The sequence below is a fragment of the Bos taurus genome, chromosome 12 (genome assembly GCF_002263795.3).
Source record: "Bos taurus isolate L1 Dominette 01449 registration number 42190680 breed Hereford chromosome 12, ARS-UCD2.0, whole genome shotgun sequence".
NCBI classification, from domain to species: domain Eukaryota; kingdom Metazoa; phylum Chordata; class Mammalia; order Artiodactyla; family Bovidae; genus Bos; species Bos taurus.
The window spans coordinates 44,307,905-44,332,942 of record NC_037339.1 but is presented as its reverse complement, the minus strand read 5'-3'; the positions used below and the strand labels follow the sequence as shown (position 1 = coordinate 44,332,942).

Below are 25,038 nucleotides of genomic sequence, written 5' to 3'. Positions count from 1 at the left end.
TCTGAGCCTCTCTCCTGGAGATAATTGAAAGATTTTAAAATTATTGTGTTTAAAATAGCCAGACGTTTATTTTTATCATTAGTTTACTCTTCTATATCAACATATGAAGATGATGTTTCATACTCTAGTATTAAAATACAAAGTTGATTTTTTAAAATGAATTTATTTAAATGTTTTCCCTTTTCTTTTTCAAAATAACAAACATTAACTCTAAGTGGAGGACTTCTGGAGTTAAATATATATGCAGTATTTGATTTTACTGTCTGAGAATATTTTTTCAATTTTTGAACTTTGAAATTATTTGTAATAATATATTTATAGTTTTAAAATTGAAATAAATGTGCTTTACATAAAATATTTAAGAAATGCAACAAAGGAAGAATATAACAAACTTTTGAATTTTCATGAAAAAAAATTTTAAGTTAAAATAATTATCTTAATGAAAACACAATATAAATAAATGTACATTTTCTTCAATGTATACTAAATTTGCAGATTAAAATGGTTATTTTGTCATTTAAATAAAATAATCTTTTACTAATTACAGGCCTTCCCCAAGAACTATGCATGAGTAATTTTTTTAATATTGTTTTAGAAATGTTTTTGAAATTACTCTCACAAGACCACAGCTGACTAATTTCTCAAGATAAACAAAACGTTTCTTGCAAATTTATCTTGCCATTTTAGTTCTACTCTTAATCATTGACATTAAAATGTTGTGCATGCATTCTCAGTTGGTTCAGCCATGTCCATGTCTGCACAATCCTGTGGACTGTAGCCCAACAGGCCCCTTTGTCTATGGGAATTCTCCAGGCAACAATACTGGGGTGAGTTGTTTTGCTCTTTTCCAAGGGATCTTCCTGACTCAAGGATAAAACCTGTGTCTCTTATGTCTCCTGCATTGGCAGGCATGTTCTTTACCACTAGTGCCACCTGGGAAGTCCAATAATGCTGAGATCTAGTCTTTGTCAGGGTTTCTTATTTGAAATAAATATATCAAAATACCTGTTTAGATTATTTTTTAAGTACTTACTACATTATATTTAGTTTACTCTTTAGTATTTTCACAGCATACGTAAATGCACTATGAGAGAATACACGGGAGTATATTCTGGTAATACTAGTTGCAAATATTTTGTTTTTGTTTGTTTGTTTGTTTGTATTCTACTGAACTTGGAGCTATTGAAAATTTAGCAATAGCAATTCACTCAAACATTTAACAAATATTTCTGTTTGCCAGGCATTTCTGTTGGCTTTTGAGATATAAATGCCTTTACCAAAAATATATTCTTGCATTCTATGAAACAAATGCACATAAAATAGCTGATTTATTTCCAAATAGTTAATGAATTCCTAAAATATCTATATGCCAGAGGTGTATATAAATCATACTAGATAGTTAGCATATCAGGGTAAACTGCAACCTCTAAAGCTATGAAAATTAAAATATATCTTTCAGAAAGAATTGATATTTAAACTGATCTCTGAAGGAGTAAAGTTATTCATGAGAATCTCAATGTTTTACGCAAGTTTCACGTAAAGAAAAAAATTGTGTGTGAAAGCTTTAGAAGAAAGAAATCTAATACATAGCAGGAAGTAGAATTAGTATTCCTAGATTTAAAGATTGAGCTGAAGAGTATTAAAAGTTGAAGTATCAGATCAGATAGGAACTTATAATGTGTGATTTGTTATTTCAACCAAGGAGGCAGTAAACACTGAGAGCTGCTTGGCAGTGTGCAGAATTTATGACGTAATAGTTTTGGATTGGCAGGTAGGTAGGCATCTTAAAGGGAATAGAGATGGGTAAGTTGGAGGGGTTAACTTTTTCAAAGTTAGTGTTGTGTTAGTTACTCAACATTGTTGTCTGACTCTTTGTGACCTCATGGATTGTAGTCCACCATGATTTTCTCCAGTCCATGGAGTCCATGGAATTCGCCAGGTCAGAATACTGGAGTGGATAGCCATTCCCCTCTCTAGAACATCTTTATCAGCTCAGGGATTGAACCAAGATCTCCTTCATAGTAGGCGAACTCTTTTCTGCAGTTTAATCTTCCAAATGTAACTGTGTCCTATTCCATGAGCTGTTATTTTTGCCTAATTCATATATTTTTTGGAAAAATATATGCTTTATATCAGGTTTGTTTGAAAGAGGGAAAGTAAATTATGTTTAGGTCTGAATTGTTTAACACAGGGACAGAATTGCATGTTGATCAGCTCTCCACCATTAAGAAATGAACAATAATAATGCCGGAAGAAAACATAGTAATGCCCTTGACAAAAGCAGTTTCATTATTTGGGTGGTTGGAGAAGTAGGACTTCAGTAGATTGAGCAGCATTCAGGGAGTCAGGGATTAAGATAAAGTGTACAGACAATACCTTCAAGACATGGTTGGGAAAGGAAGTAGAAAGGAACAGCTATGGCTAGAGTAATTCAAGAAGTTGCTAACTGACAACCACAAATCATGAAGAGGCAAAAAGACAGCTTACTTGGGGTCTTAGAATTTCGAAGTGAGATCACAAATTCTAGAGGGAACCCAGAATAATATACCACTGGAGGACATCCCCTGGGGGAAATCTTCCAATTACAAATAAAGACACAGCTAGGTGGAACACAGGGAAAGCGAAGTCACTCAGTCGTGTCCGACTCTTTGTGACTCCGTGGACTGTAGCCCACCAGGCTCCCCGTCCATTGGATTCTCTAGGAAAGAATACTGCAGTGGGTTGCCATTTCCTTCTCCAGGGGATCTTCCTGACCCAGGGATCAAACCCAGGTCTCCTGCATTGCAGGCAGATGCTTTAAACTCTGAGCCACCAGGTGGAACACAGGGAAAGGAGCTGTTAAAGGTGAAATTAAATCATGGTCTGTTAATACTTGAGTAGCCTAGAAGCCTTGTTTGTTTGGAATACAAAAGGCTTATCATAACAATATGTTTTATTGTTACACAGTGAGGTAAAGGTAGGTGTTTGGAAGTTGAATCCAGTGTTTCCAGGTAATTGCCAGGTCTTGTTGGAAGAAACATTTCTAGAAAACTGTTGGGGGCTGCTAGGTATTATCTGGTTCTTTTGACAAAGAAGAAAAGGCAGCTGTAGCACAGTAAATTAATAGGATATTCTGGGACAGTAGATGAATTCTGAATAAGACATAGTAGAGGGATGATAGAAAGATTGAAGATAGCCAAGGCAAGAGGATCCCAGTATTCAAACAGTAATCTGAAGCATTGATGGGGATCCAACTGTCTGTTAGATTTCCTCCAGTGGCTAGACTTTGGGAAGTGCAGTGGCACTATTTTCCCAGGCATATGGGGTCTGGATAGATTTTGAGAGATATAATGATAATACTGGAGAAGGAAATGGCAACCCACTCCAGTATTCTTGCCTGGAGAATCCCATGGACAGAGGAGCCTGGCAGGCTACAGTTCATGGGGTCACAGAGTCAGACACAACTGAGTGTCTGAACTGAACTGAGGATAGCTCCTGGCCCTGGTTAGTGAAATAATTTTAAGCCAAACAGATTAATTAAGTGACCAAGAACTGAAGCCAGAGACTTACTCTCAGCAGAGTTAAGACAAGATCTATGGTTTTCATAGACTTACCACTAATGAAGGATGCTCACTCTATGTAGGGCAAAGAACATTAATAAATCCATAGCTACACTGAGGAGTCCCAAAACTTTAAATATCTGGTCTTTCATAGTTAAAATCAAAGGACCAGAGTCACGTCCTCTAAACTTTCATTCCAGGCATAAATTCATTACAAGTTTTCACTCATTGAACATTTTGCCTATAAGAAGGAAAGTAAGAAGGAAGAGTGGCAAGCTGATGCATCATCAGATATTACATAATGAAGAAGATATAGCAATTCCCTGATGATAGCAATTCCCTGATGACAGCAATTAGAACAAAGATAATGAGAGAGATTTAATCAGGGACCATGCTGACTACTGGAGTGGTCCAGAGTCTTGGAAGTGTTGTCTGCATCACATACCATCAGCTTCACATCAGAGTCAGTTTCAGTTCTAGGTCTCCAGGTATTTCAGAGGCCCACTCAGGTATGGAAGCCTTTTTTTTTAAAGGGGAAATATGATTCTACGAGGTAATACTTTTATATTTGGTAGCATACCAACTTTGTTTGAAAGTACCTGATAGGCTCTCTTCCATCTGGGCTGTAGCCTTATAGCCTTTGAAAGCTATCTTTTCCAATAAACATAGTCTCCTGGCTGTTAATTGTGGTACTTTATATTGTTTCCTGGGAGCTCACTGTGTAAAGATTTTTCAGTCAGGTACTCATTTTTCTTTAGAGGCTTAATGAGAATTTAACAATAATATAAAATATCTCCCTTGACTAGAAGGAGTTCATCTAACCCTGGGCCAAAAATTATGGATTTCTAGTATTTATTTATAAGGGTGACTATTTGTTTTCCAAAATGTGTAGATCTTACATTTAATAGAACAATGGGTAGGAATTGAGGCAAAAAAAAAAAAAGATTGAAAGCCTCAGAGAGTTTTACCAATTGAGTTTTGATAATGACACTGGTTCTTTCTACTAGACCAGAAAATTGAGGCTAATAAAGCACAATGGAAATGCTGTATAGTATGCCAGATTTCACAAACAACGTTTGAAATTTGTCCAGTGAAATGGCTACCTTTGACACTATGTAATTCCAAGGGAATTTCCTAAGTAAGAATTATATTTTCCAACCATATTTTGGTCACTGCCAAGTGATTCATCTGCAAGAAAAGGCTTCCATGCATTGGGAATTTGTGCAAATTGTCTCCAGAATATATTTGTATCTTTGAGAGGAAGACAGCTGAATAAAATACAGTTAGCAGTTAGCAAAGGGACCTGGAATCAAAGAAAGTGGTTTTGAGAAGTATGACTAAGCTTTCCTAAGTTATACCTAGGTCAGATCTGACACCTCTGACATATTTTGGCTGCTGTTGTGGGAGGTTTCCAAAAGTATTGTTTTCCCCAAATATTTTTTATCAGTATCCCCAGTATGGTTTCTTGAGTGACTGCAGAACAGCTCTTTGGCCCCTAACAAAGCCCAGTGTCTTACTTGAGTTTGGACAAATTGAAGTTTATCCCTTAAGACCTCATGTCCTTAGTGTGCTGGTGAGTGAGGAGGTGTAGGTTGTCCCTGAGGCTTGCTTCCTCAATGGGAAAACATAGCAAATGTTTGTCAACATATTGGCATGGAGCAGAGTCATGAGCAAAATATACATGAGCCAAATCTTTGTTCAATATCTGTGAAAAATAAGTGCGGCTTTCCATGAAGCTCTGAGACACAAAGTAAATTGACATCTTACCCACATAAAGGAAAACAGGTACTGACTATCTGGATGTATATGGAACGAGTCGCCAGTCCAGGTTCAATGCACAATACTGGATGCTTGGGGCTGGTGCACTGGGATGACCCAGAGGGATGGTATGGGGAGGGAGGAGGGAGGAGGGTTCAGGATGGGGAACACATGTATACCTGTGGTGGATTCATTTCGATATTTGGCAAAACCAATACAATATTGTAAAGTTTAAAAATAAAATTAAAAAAAAAAAAAAAGCACTACATAAATCTCTGTTAAAAGCTGTGGGCTTCCCTAGTGGCTCAAATGGTAAAGAATCTGCCTGCAGTGTGGGAGACCAGGGTTCAATTCCTGGGTTGGGAAGATCCCCTGGAAGAGGGCATGGCAACCCACTTCAGTATTCTTGGAGAATTTCATGGACTGAAGAGCCTGGAGAGCTACAGTCCATGGGGTCACGAAGAGTCAGACATGATTGATCAAACACACATATAAAAAACTACGTGTTTGGAAGGATTAACTTGAGAATAGTATGAGGGATGGGGAGCACAGGGAGATGTGGTATGACTATATTGTTTATGGCTCGAAGATCTTGAATGAAATGGCTGCCTGCATTATGAAGTTTGTATACGGGAAGGACTGATGTGTTGCAGAGACTTGGTTATGGTATTATGAGGCCCCTTTAGGGGTATGCCTTGGCAAGGGGACACAGTTTTTCTAGGGCTTCAGGTCCGAGAAGGTTTTGCCTCAAGGGAGGCAAAGATTTACTAGGATCTGTTGTTCTTCAGTCACTAAGACCTGCCTGACTCTTTGCAAACCTGTGGACTACAGTACACGAGGTCTGTGTCCTTCATTGTCTGCTGGAGTTTGCTCAAACTCAGGTCGGTTAAGTCAGTGCTATCCAAACATTTCATCCTCTGTCACCCCATGGACTATAGCCCGCCAGCATCCTTTGTCCATGGGATTTCCCAGACGAGAATACTGAAGTGGATTGCCATTTCCTTCTCCAGGTGATCTTTCCATTCCAGGGATCAAGTCCAGGGAATGAGGCACAGATTTTTATTTGTAGGAAGGAACTTAGAAACAGTCTCTGAATGTGAAGTAATGTTTGATTCACAGATCTTTTGGGTTTCATTAGTTCATTGGGACACTTCAGTAAATCAATTGAAATAGGCTTCCCTCTCTATTTGCTTAGTTTCAGACCTTTTAGCTTTTAACTATACACACAAAAAGACCAGTTTTGGAATTTCAAAAACTCCCTGTTGTGGCCAGATCAATTTTATGCCATGAAGTGATGGGACCAGATGCCATGATCTTGGTCTTTTGCATGATGAGTTTTAAACCAGCTTTTTCACTAACCTCTTTCACTTTCATCAAGAGGCTCTTTACTTCCTTTTTGCTTTCTGCCCTAAGGGTGGTGTCATCTACATAACTGAGATTATTGATGTTTCTCCTGACAATCTTAATTCCACCTTGTGATTCATCCAGCCCAGCATTTTGCCTGATACACTCTGCATATACTTTAAGCATGGTGACAATATACAGTCTTGATGTACCCCTTTTTGCATTTTGAGCCAGTTTATTTTTCCATGTCTGGTTCTAACTTTTGCTTCTTGATCTACACACAGGTTTCTCAGGAGGCAGGTAAGGTGGTCTGATAGTCCCCTGATATTCCCATCTCTTTAAGAATTTTCCAGTTTGTTGTGGTCCACAAAGTCAAACTGGAGGAGGAAATGGAAACCCAATTCATTATCCTTACCTGGAGAATCCCATGGACAGAGGAACCTGGTGGGCTACAGTCCACGGGATCTCAAAGATTTGGACACAACTGAGCAACTAACATACACACACACACACACACACACACACACACACACAGAGTAAAAGGCTTTAGTGTAGTCTATGAAGCAGAGGTAGTTTCCCTCCCCCCCCGACCCCCGGAATTTCCTTGCTTTTTCTGTGATCCAACAGATGTTGGCAATTTTATCTCTAGTTCCTCTGCCTTTTCTAAATCCAGCTTATACATCTGGAAGTTCCCAGTTCACATACTGTTGAAGCCTATCTTGGAGAATTTTGAGTATTACTTCCTTAACATGTGCAATGAGTGTAACTGTGTGGTAGTTTGAATACTCTTTGGCATTGCCCTTCTTTGGGATTGGAATGAAAACACCTTTTCCAGTCCTGCAGCCACCACTGTTTAATGACATAGTTCTTTCCAAAAGGTCAAAAATAATTTTTCTTCTTTTTATTGCTTTAATACTTTAGGTTCAGGAAATCTTAAATATGTTTAAATTTTAATGAGAAGAAGTCATATTAAACTTTTAAAATTGTCTTTCTTAAAACTAGAGGCTTTAGGGACTTCCCTGGTGGTTCTGTGGCTAAGACTCTGCTCTCCCAATGCAGAGGGCTCAGATTTGACCCCTGGTCAGGGAACTAGATCCCATATGCTAAAGGCTTTATACTCTTGGATAAGAGGGAGGGTATGGGGAGGGAGGAGAGAGGAGGGTTCAGGATGGGGAACATATGTATACCGGTGGCAGATTCATTTAGATATTTGGCAAAACTAATACGATAATGTAAAGTTTAAAAATAAAATAAAATTTTAAAAAAGAAAAAAAAAGAATAAAATAAAAGGAAAAATAACAATAAAAATAAAAATTACTATGTCATATCACAACAGCTGTTAGACTCTCAGATTAGAAAGAGACTATAAAGTTTATTTAGGGGGAAACATAAAATTCAATAATCCAATGTCAGATTTTTCTGGCATTTTAGATATAGAAAACATTGTAAAGATATGACATCTATATCTTAAAATTTTAAGATTGCATTTATTAAAATAATAAGCCTAGGTGTATAATAAGTCTTCATTATACAATGAACTTTAGCTTAATATTAATAAGCATCCTGAAACCTCTTTTTATATCTTGAGCCAAAATTTAAGAACAACAAGCTTTACTCAAGTCTGAGATCAGGAAATGATTTAAGAGGAAATGTATAAGCACTGTGCAGTGACTTTATAAGGAGAAAATAGCATCAAACCAACATAAATGTCTCTCTCACAATTTAACTTCTCCTAAGGAAAAGTGACTTGTTTTCATATATAACATGAAAAAACAAAGCATTAGAAATTTTAGGACAGAAATCTATGAATGAATATGAGTTCAGTTCAGCTCAGTTCAGTCACTCAGTCGTGTCTGACTCTTTGTGACCCCATGAATTGCAGCACGCCAGGCCTCCCTGTCCATCACCAACTCCCAGAATTTACTTAAATTCATGTCCATCGAGTCGGTGATGCCATCCAGCCATCCTCTGTCGTCCTCTTCTCCTCCTGCCCTCAATCCCTCCTAGCATCAGAGTCTTTTCCAATGAGTCAGCTCTTCTCATGAGGTGGCCAAAGCATTGGAGTTTCAGCTTTAGCATCAGTCCTTCCAGTGAACACCCAGGGCTGATCTCCTTTAGAATGGACTGGTTGGATCTCCTTGCAGTCCAAGGGACTCTCAAGAGTCTTCTCCAACACCACAGTTCAAAAGCATCAATTCTTTGGCGCTCAGCTTTCTTCCCAGTCCAACTTACATCCATACATGACCACTGGAAAAACCATAGCCTTGTCTAGACAGACCTTTGTTGGCAAAGTAATGCCTCTGCTTTTTAATATGCTGTCTAGGTTGGTCATAACTTTCCTTCCAAGGAGTAAGCGTCTTTTAATTTCATGGCTGTGATCACCATCTGCAGTGATGAACTCTAAAAAAATAATTTTTGAGGCTAGTTTCTAACTCTGTTCTTTTAAGACTTATTCTCAAAGTATTTTCAAATTCTTCAGAAAAGGCTCAAGTTCCTGTAATAATCATTTGCTAATGTACCTAGGTTATGTAAAAAAAGACTACCTTGACAGTAATTAGCTTTTTTACTTTGCCTAGATCTTGTCAAATTCTATGTATGCCCTGTTTCATTTTATGTCTATGGTCTCACCATGCTCTAAAACTGAAAGTAAAATAAATTATATTTTCCCCTAACTCCTCTACTATTTCATCCATCACAACTTGAGTGACTTGAAAATAAAATATACTAGATCATTTCCCAATAACATTTCCCAAGCTATGAAATTCTTAATAAGGTGTAAAACTGTCTGCCCTAAGTACATTATTTAACTTGTAGAAAGTTAACATAAGGATCTGAATTTATCCAAAACTTCCTGGAAACCTATCTGGAGCCATTTTGCGAGGCTGTCTCTAATGTCTTGACTTTTACACTTTATTCATGTCATTATCAGCCTGATACCAGACCAGAAATATCAGTTTCTTAAAGGGGCATTCTTAATCTAATTGGCAACTTACAGTTCTGACTCTATTCTCCTTAGTTAAATGAGAGTCAATAATATGCTCATTCTTGATTTAAAGATGCATCATTCAGGCAATTTTGTGACTTTTCTGTTCAGTGTGTTAATGTCTGAAATAATTCTGTTATTCTTGTCACATATGCCTAAGCCTGAATTTCTAAAATATATGCTGGAAAATACCATATTCTGGGGTTGTAATTTGCAAACTTGTGAAAAGAAGACAAATACTATAGCAATTTTTCTATTAACTATTTTAAATATTTATTACTGCTATTAAATATAATAAAAAAAATAATAAAAGGAATTGATGCAAAAAAAGCTAAGTAAAGCACTTTTGAAAAAAAATGAAAAATAAATATTTAAAGGAAAACATGAAAATTCTGATGAAAATAACCATGTTACAAAGGAAAATATTATAGATAACATAGAATACACATAATTTTAATGGATTTAGATTCATAAACTTGTCTGTATATTCTTTTGGGTGTTTGATGTATACAAAAACATCTTCTGGAAATAATATCAAATATGTTTTTTCTTATCTAACTCAAATGGCTTTTTTTTTTTTTTTTAATTTTCTTACATTATACTGGAAAGGCCCTATAGGAAAATGTTGAATAGAAGTAGTACTAGTAGATTTTGTTGTTAATTTCAAGGTCAAAATGATTCAAAAAAATCTGATATTTGCTGTATAAGTGAATGAAGTGGTTTATATCATTAAAAGTTTTCCTTTAAGTGCAACTTACTTTTGATTCATTACCAACCATATATTTCATACTTTTATTTTTTTTTATTCATTTCTCTTTCACATACTTTTCTATATTTGGTTGTTAATATTTTCTTACAATTTATGTAAATATCTTTAAGAGAGACAATGGCCATTAATTTTCCTTCCCTGTATCATCCTTCCCAGGTTTTGCATAAGTGTTATATTTGCCTCATTAAAATACCTGGAAGACATGATCTCTTTTTCCATTCTCTAGTGACAGTCTTTTTATTTTAGTTTAAATATTTTCTACTTATGTTTTCAAATCACTGCTATATTAAAGAATATTAATATTAATGATAATTATTTTCGCATCTACTAAACACCTAGCTGTGATCCATCAATCTAAAGATATCTGTAGTACCTGGTGGTCTGTTTCTAATGTTTGTTTTTATCCCTGTAACTTCTTTATAAGTTTGCTACTTTTCTTTAATGTCAAGTGCTGTATGCACATACACAAGAAATAAAAGAATCTAAATAAGGTTATCTCTTTCTAGTGAGAATTTATTTTGACTGTTTGTTGGCATTTACATTAGAAAATCAACTTAATTCAATTGGAGATTTCATTGATTCAAATCTAAGTTTCAGCCTTTGTATTATCTTGTCTATTTCCAGTTTCTCTGACTTCTACTAGGATATAGTTCTTCAGAAGTTCAGTTGAAAGTCCATTAATTTGCCAGAGTTCCCTGTTTTTGTATGCCCTTAAATTCAAATTATTATCTTTCAAGCTCTGTTTAACTTCTAAACATACTATAACTATTTTTTACTCACCTAGCACATTTCAGTTAAGTTCAGTTCAGTTCAGTCACTCAGTCGTGTCCGACTCTTTGCGACCCCATGAATCGCAGCACACCAGGCCTCCCTGTCCATCACCAACTCCCGGAGTTTACTCAAACTCATGTCCATCGAGTCGGTGATGCCATCCAGCCATTTCATCTTTTGTCGTCCCCTTCTCCTCCTGCCCCCAATCCCTCCCAGCATCAGAGTCTTTTCCAATGAGTCAACTGTGCATGAGATGGCCAAAGTACTGGAGTTTCAGCTTTAGCATCAGTCCTTCCAGTGAACACCCAGGACTGATCTCCTTTAGAGAGGACTGGTTGGATCTCCTCGCAGTCCAAGGGACTCTCAAGAGTCTTCTCCAGCACCACAGTTCAAAAGCATCAATTCTTCAGTGCTCAGCTTTCATTATAGTCTAACTCTCATATCCATACATGACCACTGGAAAAACCATAGCCTTGATGAGCACATTTAGGAATCAGCAAATAACCACTAAGGGAAAACTGGCACACAATAGTGGCCATACCTGAACTTTCCTGCCCTATGGTCCCACATGGCCCTCCATTTCTGACTACTTTTGAGGAAAATATCCATTCTTCCACCAAGCCACGTAGTACCAGCAGAAGTTCTGCTTAGTTCCCAAGTTATTAGCTTTTTAGGTTCTCAGACTCCTACTTGATGTTGTTTATAGTTGGTAGAAACCTTAATGAGGAAAGAAAATATTGTGTGCAATTTTGAGCTGACTTTCATGAGTTTACCTTTATTCTAGGATCTTATTCTTTCAGATCCTAGCTGCCTTATTCCAGCTGCCTGGAATATAAGTATATTCCAGTAGTTATTTTGATATTTTATGCAACTTTTTTCTGGTGTTCCTGGTGAGGGGTTTAGTTAGCAACAAGTTATTGCATTGTAATGGGAAGTATAATACTCCATGTAACTTTCTATCTTGAAATATGTCATTTATTTCCTTATTAATGTTATGCATCTAATAGAGTTTCATTTTTTAATTTTTTAAGAATTTATTATCAGAGCACATACTTGAGTCTGCTGGTCTTATCATGCATGTATATTGAGAGTGTTCTATATATAACATATGTATCTTAATGTCTTTATTGCGAAATAGCCTATAATATTATTAGATATAAGAGCCAAAAATAAGTATCATGGATTTTATGAAATCCTAAAACTTAATGAAGCACAAGCTGGAATCAAGATTACTGGAAGAATTATCAATAACGTCAGATATGAAGAAGACACCACCCTTATGGCAGAAAGTGAAGAAAAACTAAAGAGCCACTTGAAGAAAGTGAAAGTGGAGAGTGAAAAAGTTGGCTTAAAGCTCAACATTCAGAAAACGAAGATCATGGCATCCAGTCCTATCACTTCATGGAAAATGGATGGGGATACAGTGGAAACAGTGGCTGACTTTATTTTTGGGGGCTCCAAAATCACTGCAGACGGTGCCATCAGTCATGAAATTAAAAGACACTTACTCCTTGGAAGGAAAGTTATGAACAAACTATACAGCATATTAAAAAGCAGAGACATTACTTTGCTAACAAAGGTCCATCTAGTCAAGGCTATGGTTTTTCCAGTAGTCATGTACAGATGTGAGATTTGAACTATAAAGAAAGCTGAACCTGAAGAACTGATGCTGTTGGAGAAGACTCTTGAGAGTCCCTTGGACTGCAAGGAGATCCAACCAGTCCATCCTAAAGGAGATCAGTCCTGGGTGTTCATTTATAGGACTGATGTTGAAGTTGAAACTCCAATACTTTGGCTACTTGATGCAAAGAGTTGACTCATTGGAAAAGACCCTGATGCTGGGAAAGATTGAGGCCAAAGGAGAAGGGGATGGCAGAGCATGAGGTGGTTGGATGGCATTACGGACTCAATGGACATGTGTTTGGGTAAACTCCGGGAGTTGGTGATGGACACGAAGGCCTGGCGTGCTTGTGGTCCATGGGGTCGCAAAGAGTCAGACATGACTGAGCGACTGAACAGAGTTTTTTACATAATTATATATTTATGTTTTTGTTTAATGAATTGGGTACAGAATATGAGTCAACAATCTACTGTCAAATTTTTGTCAGTCTTTTTCCAAATGACATTATATAATTTCTTGCAGTAAAAATCACCTACTTATATAAAACATTTACTAAAACCTCACAAGAATAGTAATTTAGAAACATATAATTAAATGGTCAAACTCAATGTCAAATTGATTAAATTAACATTTAACTAGTAATTCATTTTAGGGAGGTTATGTTTGTAATTTACCATTTCTCACTGTTTTCAAGTTTATTAGCTCCTAATAAATACAGATAACCTATCTTTTAAATTTCTTTAAAGTGAGAAAAATTTACAATTCACTTATTGCTTCTTAAAACAAATCATTTAACCCCAAATGGATTTTCTGACATATTAATAATAATGGACATTAGGAGAGAAGCTTAAATTTAAAACTAAACTTTGTATGTAGTTCTGAACAATTGGTGGCACTTTATAAACCCCATCTTTTTGTGCTTTTTGTGTGTGGTTTGCAGACTGTCAGAAACTAGCCATTTGCTGACACCTCAAAGTGATATGGACTCTGGTAGCTCTGAAGAATTCTATCAGGCTGTGCACCATGCTGAGCAAACATTCAGAAAAATGGAAAGTTATTTGAAGCAACAGCAACTCTGTGATGTTATCCTGATTGTTGGGAACCGAAAAATACCTGCACATAGGTATAGTAATCTGTCTTTATCTGAAATATGAAGTCATATGTTTATAATGATGGTCTAGTATATAGATTTCAAAATACTCTACAAGTAGAGAAGTAAGCATCCATGTTTTTAAGGACGTTTGGATAATTTTCTTGGTGAGAGTTATAATGCCATAAGTCATCTTTTTAAGAAGTAAAGCAAATATAACTAGTTCAGAAATAAAGCTTCTAATAAGGTTGAAAAATACCCCATTTTATTGACTCATTACTGAGTCATACTAATTGGGAATCAATTTTGACTTAGGAGTATGTACCTAAGCTCTGAAATGTGCTTTATATTTATATTTATATTTATATTTGACTTAGGAGTATGTGCCTAAGCTCTGAAATATGAGATATGCTTTTCTGTCAAAATTGAAAGAAAGTCATGTTATTTTTGGTATACACTGTCTATTTCAACTAGGAAATTAACTGTGATATCACAGGAAATTCATAGTGATACCTTTATTTTAAATGTATTAAAAGTTCCTTAATTTGTGACATACTGATACTATTTCTAAGGCCCAATATATTCAAAGGTTAATGCATTTTTAAATATTCCTTAGTATTTATTTATAAATAATAATTCTAAGTTACATGAACTAGATATCTGATTATTTGTGTCCTATTTATATGCTATTAGTTTATTTCTGAAAATTCATTAAATTTGATGTTGAATTTTTCCTCAATTTTTCTATTTATTTTTTGAAATTTTTATGAGAAAAGAATTTTAATATTAATTTTTGATATGGATTATTTTAAATAGTTGAATATATGGACAAATCGCCTTAGGCTACCTTGACATATGCCATTTAATACCATTAATACCGATGAATAAATAGAAAACAGTAAACTATGTAAAATAAATATTTACAATGTGCCTCTCTTTCCCATATTTTTAAACTTATATTGCATTATCTAGATAATATATATGCGCCTAAGTGCAAACTATTAAAAGAATTCCAAAATATAAGGCTATATTTCTATTATCATAAGTATGTTAAATCATGGACATTGCATTTAAACCAATACACTAAAAATGCATAGGAAAGAACATTTTACATTAAATAATTAATCTAGATCTTATGGGGTTCAATTCATCAATTAACTATGACAGCAATTCTAATAATACAATAGTGATAGTCACTAAATCATGTCCAATTCTTTGTGACCCCAAGGACTGAAGCTTGCCAGGCTCCTCTGTCCATGGATTTCTCCAGGCAAGAACACTGGAGTGGGTTGCCATTTCCTTCTCCAATAATACAATATTCACACTTATTTTGCAAGCACTTCTATGGAATTGCATTATCATTACCAATAGAACAATTGTATTATCATTATTATTGAGACAGTGTTGCAATGTGTGACAAATATGTAGATTATTCTAACCTATCATCTAAATAGCAACTAGATGAAAATTCTGTTAACAAGTAATTCTAATTTCATAATGTAGCTAAGTTTATTTTAATTACCCACTAGTTTAATATATATATATGTATTTGTTCAAGAAGACGGAATCACCTCAAAAGTATGTAAACAGATTAAATTCTCATGAATTTTTAAAAACAGAGCTTTATATAATTTTAATAATCTTATTTTATAGACTTTTATTGGTACTAATTTAGTATTTCTCATTTGAAGCAATTTTAACCAGTATATTGGGCAATCCCCCATATTAATCATATTCTATTTTTTTCCATATTATTCTTCTTATATAGACTGTTAATATTATTTTCTAAATAATTTGGTAAATTATGCATTTATTTTATAACAAATATGACTAAAACATAAGTTTTTTTATTGGTTTAGATTACTGGAAAATATATCTTAGCAATGTATTATTTATATGAACAATATTCTAAACATTTACATATTTTATGTATTTAGCAGATATGAAATTTGATATATTATTGTCAGTTATCTACATTTTTCTTAATATAAGAAAAATTTACCCTATTCACTAAATTTATTTAAATTAGGATTTATATTTTCTCACTCTGTGGTTTAAAACTTTAGTACTATGCTTTCAGTGAGTAGATATCTAAGGTAAACATATATTAACAAATATGTGGGAAAATGTTTATGGGAAGCCTGAAAAAGGCAAGCACTGTTTTTAATAACTGCAAGTATATTACACCTCCATGTTTATATTTTTGTAATACAAAATGACTATAATCAATGCAAAATTAGATCTTTGCTTTAAAAAAATAATAATCTTAGTAGTAGTAATAAATGAATGGATTTTTAAGTTATACTGTTATATTTTGATTAGCACAATTGAATATTGTCTTTGGACAAAATATATATAATGTCTCAATCATTAGCAGTGAATAATATGGGACTAATAAGGTAAGTTCAAATAATAGAAAAAGAAACAATTTGCATTAAGATCTCCTATTCTGCCTGAAAAGATTGCAAGTTAAATGTCATAGTCATTCACAAAGATATGTGTTTTCTTTCATATTAATTGTCTTGTCATTTGAAACTTTCAAATCAATTCCCATTTAAGTTAACAGATTATGACCATTACTGACTTCCCATAAAATCTTTAGCTTATGTGATGGCTATATTGTATATATATATTTAACGTGATGTAAGTTGCAACTATTTATTAATGAAATGCCATGTCTTTATAGGTGTATTTAGATTATTGTTAGGCATATTTTTAAGTAGATTAGCTCTGAAAGGCTAACAGTACTTAAGATAACCATTAATATATTTTCAGAATTAAAAATAATTAAAATCTTGATTTTATCTGTGGTTTAATTTCTCAAAGAAATTCTAAAATACAGACTTCTTGTAAATGGTCTTGCTTAATTTTTTAGCAACTACCAAAACAAAACATTTGAAGGTAAAACTCCAAATTTTAAATATAGGAATTTTTCTTAGGTAGGTTGCCTATAATTAGGGATGTCAGATGCTGAAAATTAGACTGGCAAGATCAATATTAATAATTTAGACAGTCAAATTTTCAAAAGTAAAAGAATTAAGAAGTTTTCATGGCTTACTCTCTCATGATATACAAGTATATAATGAAATATGGTTAAGCTTTTGAAAGTTTTTTTCTCCCTTTAGCCATCATTAAGAATAAGTGCCTTAGACATAAGTAAATGAAAAAATCTTAAACAGCTAACTTCCTGTGAGTTGGAAATAATGGCACTTTTAATTTTTTGTGCATAGAAAAAGTGTGGAAGAATCTAAAACACAGTCAACAATCTTTGTTCTTGGGAAGTAAGGCTCCTAGGCACGATAAAGGAGGCACTGGAATTATTTCTAATATATAAACATGTATATGCTTTGAACGTCTTAGTATGAACATTTCTGCTGCTGCTGCTAAGTCGCTTCAGTCGTTGTCTGACTCTGTGCGACCCAATAGACTGAAGCCCACCAGGCTCCCCCACCCCTGGGATTCTCCAGGCAAGAACACTGGAGTGGGTTGCCATTTCCTTCTCCAATGAACATTTCAAGATCAAATAAATTCTTAAGTGAAAAATAAAATGATATATGATAGAGAAGAAAGGATCTTGCTCTATAGACCAAAATATTGGGTATCTCAGGAAGCAACATATTCTATTTTCATTTTCCTGCAGGGACTTCCCTGGTGGCTCAGACGGTAAAGAATCTGCCAAAATGTGGAAGACCCAGGTTCGATCCCTGGGTTGGGAAGACACCCTGGAGAAGGGAGTGGCAACCCACTCCAGTATTTTTGCCTGGAGAAGTCCATGGACAGAAGAGCCTAACAGCTACAGCTCATGGGGTTGCAAAGAGTAGGACACAACTTAGTGACTAGCACTTTGACAGTGTATTTATTTATTTCAAGAATATATTTATTACTCTAATGTTCTTTACTGAGCACTAGTATTATGGAAATAGTTGAGGCTAAAAGGGGGAATTGCTATATTTAGAAACGTTTAATTTCATAAGTAACTTAGATATTAATACTCAAGAGTAGGCAAAGAGTAATGGTTATCTCTACTGATGGAAAGTTAGTTTATAGATATTCTTTGATGGGAGCAGAATAAATTATAATAGTCCTGTACAAACTTCAGAAGAAAAAAAAGAAAGATCCCAGTGCCTGCTGGCTTTGGTAACTCTAGACAACTCCCATTGCACTAGGCTCTGGAAGTGCTCCTGTGGACACAGGATGCCTATGAGGCCCCCTCAACCCAGACTGGGTTCCTTGAACCCAGGCTTCTGGTTGGCCCAACCAGGCCAACTACCAGAGATCCAGGCTTTTATCCTTCCCAATGTCGGGCCATCCACTTGTGCCACCAGGTTCCAGTGCCAGGCTTGCCCCTGTGGATCCAAAATTTAAGTTGGTTCCCACGGATCCAGGCTTCCCTTGCAGCTCAGCTGGTAAAGAATTCTCCTGAAATTCAGGGAGACCTGAGTTTGATCCCTGGGTTGGGAAGATCCCCTGGAAAAGGGAAACGCCATGCGCTCCAGTTTTCTGGCCTGGAGAATTCCATGGACTGTATAGTCCATGGGGATGTGAAGAGTTGGATACTACTGAGCGACTCTCACTTTCACTTGCTCTTGGATCCAGGCTGTCTGCTGTCTCTGCAACAGAAACTTGCTCTGGCAGAACAAACCTTCAGACTGGTCTGAAAGTTCTCATCTTACAAGCAGAATCTGGTGGTTCCAAGTTCAAGGCTTACTCTACTGCCACGCCAGCCACAAGAATAATCCAATACTGCAATATGCTGGTGTATTAATCACTTTGTTATTATATATATATATATATATATATATATATATACACATTAGAAGACAAAAGTGTTCAAAATAACTATAGCTACAATAATTAGTTAATAAATACACAGCGTAACAACAGGTGAATTGTGACACCAAAACAAAAAAGTGGGAGTAAAAGGTCAGAGTATTCTTATGAAAATGAAATTATCAGCATAAAATAGACTTAGTTTTATAGGATATTTTATGCAAATTTCATGATAATCATAAAGCAAACTTACAACAGATACACAAAGTAAAAAAGAAAGGAATCAAAACATAACACTAGAAAATCATCAGTCCCCAAGTAAAGATAGCAAAAAAGGAAGGAAGAAACAAGGAATCAGCAAAACAGTCAGAAAACAATACAATGACATTATAAATCCTTCAGTTCAATTCAGTTCAGTTGCTCAGTCACGTCTGACTCTTTGCGACCCCATGAATCACAGCACTCCAGGCCTCACTGTCCATCACCAGCTCCTGGAGTTGACCCAAATCCATGTCCATAGAGTCAGTGATGCCGTCCAGCCATCTCATCCTCTGTCGTCCCCTTCTCATCCTGCCCCCAATCTCTCCCAGCATCAGGGTCTTTTCCAATGAGTCAACTCTTCACATGAGGTGGCTGATGTACTGGAGTTTCAGCTTCAGCCTCAGTCCTTCCAGTGAACACCCAGGTCTGATCTCCTTTAGAATGGACTGGTTGGATCTCCTTGCAGTCCAAGGGACTCTCAAGAGTCTTCTCCAGCACCACAGTTCAAAAGCATCAATTCTTTGACACTCAGCTTTCTTTACAGTCCACTCTCATATCCATACATGACCACTGGAAAAACCATAGCCTTGACTAGATGGACTGTTGGCAAAGTAATGTCTCTGCTTTTCAATATGCAATCTAGGTTGGTCATAACTTTCCTTCCAAGAAGTAAGCATCTTTTTTTTTTTAATTAAATTTAATTTAATGCCTGCAATCACCATATGCAGTGATTTTGGAGCCCCCCAAAATAAAGTCTGACACTGTTTCCACTGTTCACCCATCTATTTCCCATGAAGTGATGGGACCAGATGCCATGATCTTAGTATTCCGAATGTTAAGCTTTAAGCCAACTTTTTCACTCTCCTCTCACTTTCATCAAGAGGTTTTTTAGTTCCTCTTCACTTTCTGCCATAAGGGTGGTGTCATCTGCATATCTGAAGTTATTGATATTTCTCCCAGCAATCTTGATTCCAGCTTGTGCTTCTTCCAGCCCAGTGTTTCTCATGATGTACTCTGCATATACGTTAAATAAGCAGGGTGACAATATACAACCTTGACATACTCCTTTTCCTATTTGGAACCAGTCTGTTGTTCCATGTCCAGTTCTAACTGTTGCTTCCTAAACTGCATATAGGTTTCTCAATAGGCAGATCAGGTGGTCTGGTATTCCCATCTCTTGCAGAATTTTCCACAGTTTATTGTGATCCACACTGTCAAAACATTGGCATAGTCAATAAAGCAGAAATAGATGTTTTTCTGGAACACTCTTGCTTTTTTCATGATCCAGAGGATGTTGGCAATTTGATCGCTGGTTCCTCTGCCTTTTCTAAAACCAGCTTGAACATCTGGAAGTTCATGTATTACTGAAGCCTGGCTTGGAGTATTTTGAGCATTACTTTACTAGCGTGTGAGATGAGTGCATTGTGCGCTAGTTTGGGCATTTTTTGGCATTGCCTTTCTTTGCGATTGGAATGAAAACTGATCTTTTCCACTCCTGTGGCCACCGCTGAGTTTTCCAAATTTACTGGCATATTGAGTGCAGCACTTTCACAGCATCATCTTTCAGGATTTGAAATAGCTCAACTGGAATTCCATCACCTCCACTAGCTTTGTTCATAGTGATGCTTTCTAAGGCCCACTTGACTTCACATTCCAGGATATCTGGCTCTAGGTGAGTGATCACACCATTGTGATTATCTTGGTTGTGAAGATCTTTTTTGTACAGTTCTTCTGTGTATTATTGCCACCTCTTCTTAATATCTTCTGCTTCTGTTAGTTCCATACAATTTCTGTCCTTTATTGAGCCCATCTTTGCATGAAATGTTCCCTTGGTATCTCTAATTTTCTTGAGGATATCTCTAGTCTTTCCCATTCTGTTGTTTTCCTCTATTTCTTTGCATTGATCGCTGAGGAAGGCTTTCTTATCTCTCCTTGCTATTCTTTGGAACTCTGCATTCAGATGCTTATATCTTTCCTTTTCTCTTTTGCTTTTAGCTTCTCTTCTTTTCACAGCTATTTGTAAGGCCTCCCCAGAGAGCCATTCTGCTTTTTTTGCATTTCTTTTCCATGGTGATGATCTTGATCCCTATCTCCTGTACAATGTCATGAACCTTATTCCATAGTTCATCAGGCACTCTATCTATCAGATCTAGGCCCTTAAATCTATTTCTCACTTCCACTGTGTAGTCATAAGGGATTTGATTTAGGTCATACCTGAATGGTCTAGTGGTTTTCCCTACTTTCTTCAATTTAAGTCTGATTTTGGCAATAAGGCGTTCATGATCTGAGCCACTGTCAGCTCCCGGTCTTGTTTTTGCTGACTCTATAGAGCATCTCTATCTTTGGCTGCAAAGAATTTAATCAATCTGTTTTCAGTGTTGACCATCTGGTGATGTCCATGTGTAGAGTCTTCTTTTGTGTTGTTGGAAGAGGCTGTTTGCTATGAGCAGTGCATTTTCTTGGCAAAACTCTATTAGTCTTTGCTCTGCTTCATTCTGTACTCCAAGGCCAATTTTGCCTGTTACTTCAGGTGTTACTTGACATCTACTTTTGAATTCCCATCCCCTATAATGAACAGGACATCTTTTTCAGGTGTTATCAGTAATTATTCTAAATATAGTTGGATTAAACTCTTTAATACAAAGGCATAGAGTGCCTGAATGACTTAAAAACTAAGACCCAATTATATTCTGTCTACAAGAGACTAAGCTTTAAGAACACACATAGTCTAAAAGTAAATGGATAGAAAAAGTTTTTCCAAGCAAACAAATGTAAAAAGATCACAGTAGCTATGGTTATTTCATACAGAATAGACTTTAAGCCAAAAATCGTAACAAGAGACAAAGATGGTCACTATATAGTGATAAAAGTATCAATTCATCAATAGAATATGACAGTTATAAAAGTATTATGGTAATCCTTTCACAGTATATATATGTATCACATTCACACATTATATAACAACAGTGGGCTTCATAGGTAGCTCAGCCGGTAAAGAAATCACCCACAATGCAGGAGAATATTGTTTGACTCCTAGGTTGGGAAGATTCTCTGCAGAAGGGATAGGCTACCCACTCCAGTGTTCTTGAGCTTGCCTGGTGACTCAGATGTTAAAGAATCTGCCTCCAATGGGAGAGACCTGGGTTCGATCCCTGGGTAAGGAAGATTTCCTGGAGGAGGGCATGGAAACCCAGTCAAGTATTTTTGCCTGGAGAATTCTCATGTACAGAGAAGCCTGGTGGGCTGCAGTCCATGTGGTCACAAAGAGTCGAACACGACTGAGAGACTAAGCACAGCACAGCACATATCAACAATATCTCAACAAAACTAAGCTAGGGGAGGTAAGAGAAGCTGAAAACTTGTTTTTTCCCCCATTGTTTAGATATCATTTAAATATCCTCTTTATTCTTACTGTGAATATACAGCAACCAGTGAAGCATCTTTCCTTGTATTAATTAAAACAGATGTTTATCAAACATATTATAGCATTGCTCTGTGCCCTGCTGGTGATGCAAAAGAATTATAAAACATGTTCATTTTCCTTGTGAAGCTTCCAACTATCTTGAAGAGGAAAGAGTAACCCATAGGACAATGTACTTGTGTTTGTAAATAACTACAACTGAAATATATGGCTTTGATTCCAAATACAAGAGACAATAAAAGAAATGAGTACTATATGAGAGTATTATAAAAATTTTTTTAGGAGAAATTGAGATCAGCCTAATGAAAGAGAACAAATATGCTATTTTAGATAGAATAGTATGGAAAATAGAGAAGTAAATAATTTGCAGTTTTGAAAATTACAATGTACCAGTTTAGCTAACGTGGAGCAATATAGAAAGCAAGCTATAAAATTAAGGCAAATGTTATTATGATAAACCTTGATATCTGGTAGAGAGGTTTGCATTGGAATTATGTGTGCAATTAAAGTTCACATAGGTTCTTGAATAGGGGAATAACATAGTCAAATCAATGCTGTGCTTAGTCACTCAATTGTGTCTGATTCTTTGAGACCCCATGGGCTATAGCCCACCAGGCTTCTCTGTCCCTGGGGATTTTCCAGGCAAAAAGACTGGAGTGGGTTGGCATGCCCTCCTCCAGAGGATGTTCTCCACCCAGGGATCAAACCCAGGCCTCCCACATTGCAGGTGGATTATTTACAAACTGAACCCCAGGGAAGCCCAAGAATACTGGTATGGGTAGCCTATCTCTTCATCAGAGGATCTTCCCCACCCAGGAATCGAACTGGGGTCTCCTGCATTGCAGGTGGATTGTTTACCAGCTGAGCTAATCAAGTCAATAATAATAATAATAGCTTCCCTGGGGCCTCTGATGGTTAAAAACCTACCTTCAATGTGGGAGTCTCAGATTTGATCCCTAGGTAGGGAAGATACCCTGGCAAAGGAAATGGCAATCCACTCCAGTATTCTTGCCTGGAAAATCCCATAGACAGAGGAGCCTGGTGGGCTACATGGAGTTGCAAAGAGTCAGACATTACTGGGAAACTAACACTTTCACTTTCAATAATACTAGTTAACACTCACTCTATTGGTTATCTACCAAACCCTATTTGAAGTGCACCTCATATACTAACCCACTTTGTCCTGAAAAGGAAGAAAATTATTTTTCCAATTTTTCTCTCATAGAATAGAAAATGGAGAAATTAAGAATTCAACCAAATTATGCATTTCATAGGTGGTGGAAATATATTCAAACCCAGGCTGTCTGGCTATAGAAGTAATGCTTTAATGACTACAGTAGTCTGTTTAGCATAATTTACAAAGACAGTCTGAAAAATGGCACAGGTTTAGAAAATGTACAAAAGATGGGCAGAGCAAAAACTAACTACTGCCCCAGGAAGCTGTTATACTTAATTCAGGCATGAAATGAGGACTATGTAAACACTGAAAAATGGATGAATTGAGAAACGCTTTGAACAGTGTCATTAGTCAGGATATTTGGATGCAGAGTAGAGACTGGAATTCAGGTGTGCACAGTTTATTTATAAAGTATTTTCAGAAGAAGAGCAGGATAGGCAGAAGGAGCAAATCCAGGATGTGGTCTTAGCAGGTCCGTCATTTCATCTTTAACTCCTAGTCATACCCTGAGGAAAAGGGACAGCCTTCACACCTTGGTTCTATTAGTCATCATTGTTGGACCCACTCACAGGCTGAGAGTTGGGAAGGCTGTAGAATTCTGGAGATGAGGTAAGAGTAGCCTGAGCACATGGAGTGAGGCAACCTCTGTTAGACCAAGTGCAATTGGTCTACACAGAAAAGACAACTGGAAGCAGTTAGGTGTCAATATCACTGGTGCTGGAAACATAGGTGTACCTCATAAAAGGGGTCTGGGCACAAGAATCATACAGTCCAATTCAAGAGGAAAGATGGGTCTTGTGTCATATTTTACAGGCAACAAAGCCAGAGGACATAAGTGATGACTTCGTAATATTGTGAAAATTCAATATATTGGTAATACACCAAGTAGAATTAGGGAAGTAAAAATAAAAGAGCCCTCCCAGGGAATACTCTGAGTTTAGTAGAGGGCATACAAGAATGCTACTGGGATATCTAGTGAGCAGTTTCTACAGGCATTCTAGATAAGATGCTAGATTAAAACCACAATAAATGTTATAATTAAGACCATGCTTAAACATGGTTCTGAAACAGTGAGTGTTAAGGCCAAAATTTAGAGACCCAAGAAAAAAACCTGGAGGCAGTGAAAGGGTCAAGAAGTAAGAGTAAGAAAAGTCAAATAATTTGAGGAAAACAAGACTAAGGAAGTCTGCACTGCCTTAGCTAAAATGGGATTTAGAGAAGGCGTGGGAAGTCCACAGTGTCAAACTCCACAATAACCTGGAGTAGGACTTAGACAGGTTTAATAGCTTTGTAAGGAAATAAATTTGTAGTGACCTCAATAAGAGACTTTTCCAGTGTGACTGCAGGCATTCACTTATTTATGCAGTTTTTGCTCCTGCTTCTCTTGCATTAATAGAAGCTATATACTCACCTATGAAGATATTACTTTCTGTTATGCATTGCGTTCCTCTTTTAACATCTAATTCAAATTTTATGTGTCACTAAATCTAAATGCAGTATAAAGTTTTCTGTACTTCTCTTACTGAGTTAGCAG

The 25,038-nt window shown here is 36.2% G+C and overlaps 1 protein-coding gene across 1 annotated transcript in view; it reads left to right on the top strand.

The window, feature by feature from the left end:
- The window catches only part of KLHL1 (kelch like family member 1), a 526,330-nt gene that overhangs the window by 192,379 nt on the left and 308,913 nt on the right, over positions 1-25,038 (top strand). The window contains exon 2 of the mRNA NM_001193055.2: positions 13,726-13,908. Coding sequence (NP_001179984.2) covers positions 13,726-13,908 — 183 coding nt within the window. The remainder of the gene's footprint in view (positions 1-13,725; positions 13,909-25,038) is intronic.